The 10,279-nt window shown below is 38.7% G+C and overlaps 1 protein-coding gene across 1 annotated transcript in view; it reads left to right on the top strand.

Moving 5' to 3' along the window:
• Nucleotides 1–667: 667 nt before the first annotated feature.
• MDFIC2 (MyoD family inhibitor domain containing 2) overlaps nucleotides 668–10,279 on the top strand; it is a gene marked incomplete at both ends in the record, with an annotated part of 49,192 nt that continues 39,580 nt past the window's right edge. The window contains one exon of the mRNA XM_082322767.1: nucleotides 668–755. Coding sequence (XP_082178893.1) covers nucleotides 668–755 — 88 coding nt within the window. The remainder of the gene's footprint in view (nucleotides 756–10,279) is intronic.

Here is a 10,279-nt window from a genome sequence, read left to right as displayed (position 1 = left end):
TAACTGGATTCAGTGAAAATATAAAGCAGTTAGAAGAAGCCCAGACAGCCTAATCTTATTCCTAGCAGGCAATGGAAGTAAACCACAGTGTATGGGCTGATAGCTACTGTATACATAATACCCTCAGGTACTGTAACTTGCATGTGATTCTTCGCATTACAGCAAATAAATTGTCGTAAGTGGCAGTAAAGATTTTTTTTTTAATACACTTTGTTCAAGTTGCCTTTATAAATATTTATCATTATTTACATAATTATACCTCTATCTGACAGCAGGCTTTATAGCAACTTTGAACCACTATAAACAGGCAGACTGGATGCCTCCTTTTTAGCCAGACCGTGTCTATTCTGTGTGTTATATGTACATCTATTACCAGCATGCCATGAGGATATCACTCATTCATTTCATAATGTAATTTATAGTTACATTACAAAAGAATCCATCTACAAACAGCAACTATGTAATATTGATAAAGCATTTAGGAACAGAACATAAATTTAATGACTGAGATATTCCATAGTATAATAATCTGCAGAAAAAAAAAAAAATGTGTCTGTGCAAGTAAGTACAATTTATTATAGCAGGAACCTAAACAGAGAACATATTTCTTTGTCAGAAACTTTCTTTAAAAGAACTTGACATCCCAAAATTCTTTTCTCCCCCACAGATGTCAGAAGCTGAGACAGACAAGGTAAAAATCAAACCAGCAGAAAGTTTTGAACATGACAAGCAAAATATTTCTTGGCTGAAAAAAGGTAAGTTACATTGCTGAGTTATTAGTTACTGGTTTGTGTTCAGAGATATTTCTCATTTATTAAAAATTCTTTTTTGAAGAAAAAGGCATAAGAATACCTTACGGGCTTAAATATGGCCAGGAATTTCTACCGCATAAATTCCATAGCTTGACTTGTACAAAACATACATATTTGCTTATGGTGCAGGAAGGCCTAAACTGCCAAATTTTAAAGCAACCTCAAAGCTCATTTTTCTAATATCCTTGCATTCCTGGGGAAGTTTTATTTGAACTATAAGCCACTAAGAAGTATGGATCATCATCTTAATTCCGATGAAAAGTTTTTATTAACTCAAACTATTACTGAATAGGATTAATATCTGTTTGGTTTTCTCAAACACGAGTAAAGATCAACCATGAATCTTTGGATTTGGCAGTGTGTTATCTTAGAATAAAGTAGCATCAGTTGTCAGCGGTTTATGAAATATAGACTCAGAGAAGTTATAAAAAACAAGTGTAGGAGACCTTTCCAGTTTTAAAGGCTGAAAAATGACAGGTATTAAGCAAATAATTTGTGTTAAATACTGGTATTTTCAAATACTACATCCTATTAGTTAAACTATTTAGAAGACATACAATTGAAAAGGTTTTGATATCGCATATGCCTGTACACATAAAGAAGGAAGGTTCTTCTTTAGGACACATTTCTTACTGGAAAAATTGACTTATCAAGTTAGTACATAGCTTACTATATCTTTATGTTTGTTTGTTGGTCATAGCAGAGTTAGTTTATTGTATTTAGTATACACACAAGAAGAGCATTAATTAAATAGAATCTCAGAGACTTTCAAAATGCACGATACAAATTAAATATCCGTGCTCAGGTGCAAATTGTTGTTTTTAATGAGAACAGTTATATTCTAATCCTAACAAAAGTATTTTGGGAAGACTCAACAACTGACCTGATGTTTTGAAAGCATTAACTAGGAAGGTATTGAGGAAAAGGCTCATTTATAGCCACTATTATGTCATCTGTAAAACGTGCATCACTATTTTAAGCTCATGTAGTTAATTGTACGTTGGATCCTTTAGCTGCAAGAGAGGCTGCAATAAAGTAGGCCTTGCAGTCTTCATTGTTTATGCAGCACTTCCACAGAATGAAAATTGCATGCTCGAGCAGAGCTGACTGGCCACCACACGGGTTTTGTCTGGCTGGACATCCAAAATCCTCTGCTTGCAAGGTGTCACCTAAGTTCAGTAAAAACTCTGCAAGCAGAAGATTTGCAGTTTGAGCATCACAGCAAGCGATATAGCTGAGTGAGATCTGGGTCTGATTGTACAAGACAGCACTGCACTTTAGCTTGTAAACAGGAAACATGTAACTGAATATTTATTGCATCAGAATAGAGGACAAGAGAGATGCAGCGTTACAAAAGGGGTATAAAGGTACAGGGGACTTTAACTAGTCCATGTCTCTGAGCAGGATAAGACTGATGGCATGGGCCCTCAGAGTTCCATACGGTTATTTATCCTCTGGTCCAGACCTACTCCAGTAGTCAGGTGGCATCTCTCACAACTGTATATTCCCGAGTTCCTTTCACTTAATTGATGTTAATCCACAATGTTTCATTTCTCCCCTTCCTAAGGAGAGACACTACCCAGAGTTTCTAGATCGTTAGTAAAAAGTTTTGATCGTTTTGTACTTGGAGGAGCTAATCTTTTCCAGAAAGAGCGAAATGCTACCTACTGGCACCTCTTCTCTCTAAAGTGCCACAGAGCAGAACTGGGCCTTGAAGGTCTTGTACAGCAGCTGAGTCAATAAACAGCTGAAATGTGTCTCATAATGAAGGGAAATTTTCCTTGAGATAAGAATATGGACATTATTTTATCTTATATTGAACTTTGCTTTTTAAAAATTTTGTTATTGTTTCCTTGCTTTAAGCACTTCTGTGGTACACGGTGGTTTTTTAGAATATGGTAAAGCAAATTGTCTGGAGCAGAAGCTTAACTTCTATGTTTAAATGTTTTAAAAATACCTCACGTATAGATTTCAGGCATTCCAATAAACAATGAATTGTGGAGAACAGACTTGTACTGTTTCCGTCAGGCACAGTAAGAAGACTATATGTTCTTTTAGCAACCAGTTTTAAAGAAAAGTTATTTTTATTCATGGTTTTGTATTGATTATTTGTTCCTTCTAAAAGAAACAATCATGAACCACATAGTATCAGAAATAAACAAAAAATATAGACTAGGCTGTGGCTTTAGTATCTTTCCTAGACTTCATTTTTTTTCCTAATGCTTTGCAAATTAACAGATCGTAGACTGATAGTGCAGTAGGTCAACATCAAAATAAGGTACCTATTACTTTTTTGTTGGCTTTCACCATTAGAAGCTGTTTAATAAGGGAAGGGGGGAGGGGGGGTTTATTCTGGCAGCCAGTTATTTATCTTCTACTTCTTCTGGAAGAAGAAATTTTGCTTCTGTCTTTAAGCCTCTAAAAGCAGAAATCAAAGTCTCGTTCTGAGGGAAAACTTCTTTCACACAGCAAAATAGAAACCAAACCAGACTTGTGGAAAGTATTATAGAAAAACATTAGGCTGTGCATATAGGATTGTATCTTACCATATCAGCAGGAAGAGCCTAAACGGTCCTACTCATGCCTCCACCTCTTAGTAAGTCATTTGCACCCACTGCTGTGCTCCCGCATCCCTGCCATGAGTGCACCAGAAGACTGATGGGAGTTAAAGATGACATGGAAAAAAATAATGCTGCACAAGCCAGCACAGTCTTGGAGAGAAAAATCTGCATAATCATGGCCCTAGACTGTATTTTTCAAATGGACATTGGCATATTTGCCCTCTCCTTTTATTTCTTGCTTATCCTACAAGGTTTTTTCTGGTGGAGGGCCTGAGGTCCTCCGCAGCACCTAGCAGATTGTAGAACTATAACAAAATAATTATAAAAATGTAAACAGGGAAGCAGACTGCTAAATGCATGCTCTACGTTTGCTAGACTTTAAGAAAGTCCTAAAACATCTCTGTACCTCCCAAGGCACTTAACACTTAAGTCTGGATGTGGACAACATGAGAGATTCCCTGGCTTGAGAGTGTGAATGAGGATGGTGAAATGATCACAGTCCCATCCCAAGATGTCTCAGGGTGAAGAATTTATACCAGCAATCTTTTCTGATAGTATGGCATGTTCCTCAGGACTATTATTTCTAAAGATCACACAACAGATGAGAAAATCTGTGTTTGGAGGGTATGCATCAGACCATCACATGCAAATCAACCAGAATCAGTATGAAAGAGCATTGAGAAAAGGCAGTTCTTGGCCTCTTTTTCTGCTTGTCTGACCTTAGCACTGGTGAGAACCAACTCAAGGAAAGCCTGGGACATAGGAGTAAAACCAGACAATGACTCCTGTTTTGTGTAGGAGTGGAGGCAGTTATCTCTGCTTGCTTCTCCCCATGGGGAAGAGCTTGTCATTGGAGATGGGAGGCAGTTTTGGACAGAGATAGAGTTCCCCATGCCAATGCCTACAAACCATCAGGGTAGAGTGAAACATGGGCTTGTTTGCAAAGAAATATTTTCAGAGTTGTCTGCATTTCTGCTCTGAAAAACCAAAGCAGGAATCCTCAGCAGAGGCATTATCCCTACTTATACATGTTTTGCCCTGACATGCACGAAATTACATAAATGACAAAGTGTATAAAATACAAATATGCATGTATAAGTAAAGAATGACCAATGTAACTTGAAGGTAATGTTAAAGAAACATTCTCTGAATGGGCCTGTGTCCCCACCTGTTTCATGCACCCACAAGATTTGTAACAAGCAGACCATCACACCCCAGGCAAGAAACATCTCTGTGGGCTCCTAATCAAGCACAGTTATTAGAGAGTCCTGTGAAATCTGGAAGCTACACAAGACATGCCTTTAGAAATGCAGTACCCAAGGATGAGTAACACTTCCAGGGGCTGACTCAGGTATGCTCCCACCTTGCATAGCACAGCCACAACCACGGAGCTGCCTCTTCCACATGGACTGGGGCTCTTTCCACCATGGTGGTGATTTAGTGCCAGATTAGCAGCCATCTGGTGAGAAGGGAGGTCAAAGCAGAGCTAAATTCACACCAGCCTCAGCATGTGGCTTTTGGAGTTCCTTACAAACATTTAATCTCTTGGTATCACTTGATGATTACAGCCATATGGATATGTGGGAGCAGGCAGGAGCTTATCTGACTGACATAATGCTGTAAAAGGTGACACTGATTTTGCACAGGGGCCAGCAGTGGTCTGTTCACTATTTCTGCATCCATTGCAAACACAAGGGAAAATGTGTGAGGGCCTAATACTGCCCTCCAACAGTTTCATCCAAAACTGGCCACGGCAGCCCAGGAACGCAGATCCAAGTTGCACAGAAATGAAATTTCATTTCAGATATTTTCACACAAAGCCCTCCTGTTTTATGCTGCCCAGCTGTGTACACAAATGCCCTCCATATATAACTTCCAGTGAAAAGTTAATGAAATGGCTTCCTTGCTCTCCTGCCAAAAATATAACTGAAATGCTAATCTCAAGACTTTCTCCAAAATAGCCCCTTTCTGCACTAAAATTCTCATAAATCAGAAACATTTTGTCTAAAATAAGTCTGTTTTCATTGTCTTGCAAATAGTAAAAAGTCTAGCCCCAATTTCTTTAATCGGCTGCTCTAGCCAGCAGATTTTCGCTGTAGGGTGAAATTCAGCCCTGTTCTGAGGGTCAGTACAAGGTCAGCACTTAAACCATAAAATAGGGCTTAAGTGGTAAATAGAGCCTCTGTGCAGGATTATATTTCACCCCTCCAAGGACTACAGTTCATATGAAAAGGGAGATTTACTCATATCATAGACCTGGCTGTAGTGACTTTATTCACATTATTCAAATAATACCTTAATTCCAGAAGTAATCCCATTGGGTGAGATTGTGCCACATTTCTTAGTCGTACATCCCAGAAATCCAATACAGAGGCAGACCATTCCTAACTGCACCATACCAAAACATCCCACAGCCTGGTCCTGGGGTTATATTCCTGGGGGTAATAGCAAAACCTTCCTACGCTGCAGCACTCAGAAATGCCTTTTCCCCAGCACGCCCCTCTCACTGGTTACCCAGGGGCTTTAAGAGTCTTTTACAATAAGTAATAAAGCGGGAAGGACATAATGCCATGAGACTGGTTTTGCAGAAGGAGAGCTATCCTGGAGACACTCAGGGAATTTCCCAGTTCTTTCACAACCTTCCAGCTTTTTACCTGGTTTGCAGGGGCTGGAGTAACCATTACGAGGCTTGTAATTTGGTTTCAGGGAGATTATTCTCAGCAAAGTGTTCTGATCTGACATGCATCCCTACATTTAGGAAGCTAAATGACATTTTTAGAATTTCTTTCTAAAAACTCAGAAGTCAGTGAATGAAATTTTACAAACATGTTTGGACACTTGTTTCCTGAATTTTGCTGACTTGGGTCCAGAAGCTTTTTTCACTTTCTTCTTCTATCCTGAATTAAGTCATTGGATCGAAAAGCTTTACAGAAGACCGATAGCAAAGAAATACCTCTCAGTTTCATGTAACAGAAAATGTCAAATGCTTATAAGATGAACTCTGTAATCCAAGCAGACTGTTTCTAGATAAGACCACCACACACACACACACACACAAAAAAGCACATTTAAAAACTGATGACAAGGATCCCAGGGGGCTCAAGTTCCTGGAAGATGCCTTGTCAGCTTCAGGACTATGACCAAATGAATTAATCAAGACAACCCTTCCTTTAAGTTGTAAAACAGCAGATTTAAAGACTCTTCCAATGGAGAGGGAGTATATGAAATCTGCGATGGTCCCAGCTCACCGCTCCTAATTATGGTTTTATAAACTGAGTGGTCCTTGATCTTTGAACTGGAGGGTCCTTGGAGATGCAAGACTTTGAATACTGCCACAAAAGTGGAATGAATGTACAGTAAAGACAGTGCTACTTCTCTGGGTCGTAGGATTAAGTTTAAAGTCACACTCCTATGCTGGATATTGACTGTAAAAATACAAGCGAAGGTTTATTTAGGTTTGATTGCCTTAAGTAAATTTGTCCCACAAAGGAAGAGAAAAGTCTTTTTCATTCAACTGCCAATGCTGGGGAAGACCTGAATATGTTTCATTCACCTCTGGAAGTTTTCCAGACCAGTTCTATTCTTTGTTGTACTTGGGCAAAATATTCAGAATTTTGCTCTCAGTTTTCTCAGTAGAGCAAAACATGGAATAACAATATAAACACTCATTAGTTCTTGATTTTCTCAGCAACATATATGTTAGGAACAGAATCCACATATCCAAGGGCATCCATAGCACTTCCTACTTAAGATGGCAAACTGGTACATGAAAAATCTTAGCCTAAGGGTCAGTGTCAAAGTGATGAGTAATTCCATTAAAGCAACAGAGCTGAACTGGCTTGCAAAAGATTTCATTTGTCCCAGTATGTTTAAGACAGATACCTATAATCATCTTAGGGCATCAATGATGCAGAAAGAGTGAAACAACATGTCTCATTTTTACCACTCCAATTCATAGAGGGAAAGGTCAAATGCCAAATTGGTCTCCTAGATCTAAGGCAATACAAGGCAGAAAAATGCCTGTATTAAACAGAATTAAGTAACCTGGATGATAAAGAAAATTCAGTGCTAATAAAAGCGATAAGTGTTTCAGAACCTTCATAATTTTTAAGTGTTTGATTGTATATCTGCTCCCTATTAGGGATGTTGTTGGCCTTAGATTCCAATACATGTATCACTTTCACAGAGTGGTTTGCTTCTCTTCAGGTGAAGTGGAGCCCAATGTTGGTTTTAGTCAATTTTACCCTACATTTCTGAAGGCTCAAAAACATTAATTATTTGTATTCCTTCTAATCTGGAGTAGTAATGCAAATGTCCTCAGGGTTATCATCAGTTTCTTTTGGAGGGAGACAGTAAGACCTTTGAATCTAATTGGGTATTAGATGTTTAAAAGCTATGAAAAACAGACATTTCAAACCTATTAATGAGCATTCAGTTCATTTATAGAACTTAACTCCCTGATAGAAATCCCATCAAAACAACCACAATGCAGGCCTGATTCATTTTTACCCTGAGCTTGAAGGCAGGATAACTATGAATGTAAGCAGTTCATTGCCAGTTTTCAGAAGGTGTTTTATAGGCCTGCAAGATTATATGCTGATATGTAGAGCCAAACTGGCAGTCACATAGAGGTGTAACAAAATCCTTACTATTAGAGGGGTTCAATGAAATATTTAGATTAAAGGTAATTAGATTATGGAAAAAAAACATGCCTCTCATCATCTCATTGAAGATTTGCGATCATTCTCCAAAATACAACTGCTTCTAAGTACTCAAAACAAAATGCAGCGGATGGCCTAAATCCTGGCCATGCTGGTAGTCTGTTGCTTATGAAGGATATTACAGGAAAAGTGGAGAGAAAGACGAGAAGTGGAATTAATTTAAGTATTCATTGTTAGCTGAGGTTCACAATGGAATTATTTTTCCATCTATTTTTTAAATAAGCATTTAGAACTAAATCCAAATGGAAAGATACTTAGACATTAAGACTGACTTCTCTAAATGTCCAATAATAAAATACTGGACATAAAACCCTCATCAGAACAGCTTAGTGATTAGTGAGTAGGTCTGTGACTTCAGATCTGGGCTGAGACTACATGATTGTATGAGAGGACTCAAATTCACACCTTCCAGAAGAAAACTCTCATCCCCAGCTATCAGATACTCTATGTAATATTGTGTTTTGGAGATTCCCAAGTGTCTATGTCTGGGTGGACTACTTAAAGCTCATTGCTCTAGAGAGACAGGAAAGGACACTACAGTCCAGCAGGTAAGACACCTGCATGAAGGGCAAGAGATTGGCTCTAGTCCCTGCTAGAGAGAGTATTCAGCTATCCAGTAAAAAGTGGAAAGCCTTTGACAGGTGGTCTCAACACACTGCTCAGAGCAGGCAGAGAGGGATTTGAGCCTGGGCCATGCCCAATCCACCAGCTGCTCTCACCAGCAGGGATCACACTCACATAGGTGGAAAGGGACTAGAGCATCTCCTCCTGCTCTGCCTCAGGAGCGGTGGCTGGCGGAGATGCCCAATGCAAGTGGAACAGCCATAAGTACATTGGGGTGGTCCTTCTCCCCATTCCTTCCAGTAGTTTTCCTACTTTAATTCCTCCTTTCCTCGCCTCTCCCATCAGATTATTGCTCCCAGTTACCTGGTCCTCTGCATGTGCTGTACAGAAGGTTGAATCTGGGACTCTGGTGCCTGCTGGGCAGAAGGAATTATGTAAAAATTAGGTGCTGAAGCCCTCAGTGTCAGCTCAGCTTCTTAATAGGTCTTACTACCGCTGAGATTCATCTCTTTGAAGAGAATTGCACAAGGCCTCTTCACCACCTAAGTGATATTTAAGTGTTACAGACATCCTTGCTATCCTCCTAAACTAAATTAATTTTTATTTTATAGGAGTCACACAGTCTCTTAGGGTGTCCTGATTATATAGTCTCATCCTAATTTCAGTCTTTAATCTGAATAAACACGTTAGAAAAACACAGACACAATTAACTTAATCATAAATTCAGATGGATTGTTTATTATCTGTCTACTTAATGTGCTTATGATTGCAGCAGTTAAACACGATAATGTTTTCTTCTCTCACACATAAATGAATATACACAGTATAGAAATGTGTGCGGGAAGAAAAACTTGTGCCTGAATACATCAGTAGGCTCCACAGAGAAGTAGATGCACTGCTCACTGTTGTGCTCTACAGAAAAACACAAACATTGCCATGATAGTGTTGAGACATCTGAGAACTGATTACTGACAAATTATGTTGTTCTTGCTGAAATATGCCTACATGCAGTTTCAAAAGAAATAAAATGCTATTGCAGCAAAGATGCAGATAGGAACACTATTTGGCTATACAACTGCTCCTGTGATAGAAAAGCAGAGGTGTAGATTTTGGGTAAATAAGATCACTTGAGTCCTTCGGAGTAAATGCAGGTCAAATCAATATCTTCCCACTGAAGCAAACTCATCAGACAACAGATTTACAGAAATGAGTTTTCTGCTGTGATCTTCATAAAGATAGTTGTGTTAAAAAGGGGTTAAACCCTTTGAACACTACATTGTCTGTTTTGTTACACGCCCATGGCAACTAACACATGTGCCAAAATGCTATCACATATCCACAAATACTTCGACACCAAAATTAAAGTTGGAATATGATTCTTCCTGTTCCCACAGCATATTGAAAGTTAGTAATTATTTCAAGCATGCATTCAGTTAAATTAGTGATTATTACTCAAATAGACTTTTCTCTGTCATTAGACTAATTTTTTTAATGGCCACATAGTATACCACAATGAAGTTCTATTTGGCTTTGGAATATTGAAGTTTTAGCTAAATTTAAAACACGCTACACTTTTCCCCCCAAACAAGAATTTGTTGCCTCACTCTTGGTTGCAAGATAA

This window comes from Platalea leucorodia, assembly GCF_965183815.1.
Source record: "Platalea leucorodia genome assembly, chromosome: 9".
In the NCBI taxonomy this organism is placed as follows: Eukaryota; Metazoa; Chordata; class Aves; order Pelecaniformes; family Threskiornithidae; genus Platalea; species Platalea leucorodia.
This window is presented reverse-complemented; position numbering and strand designations above follow the sequence as displayed.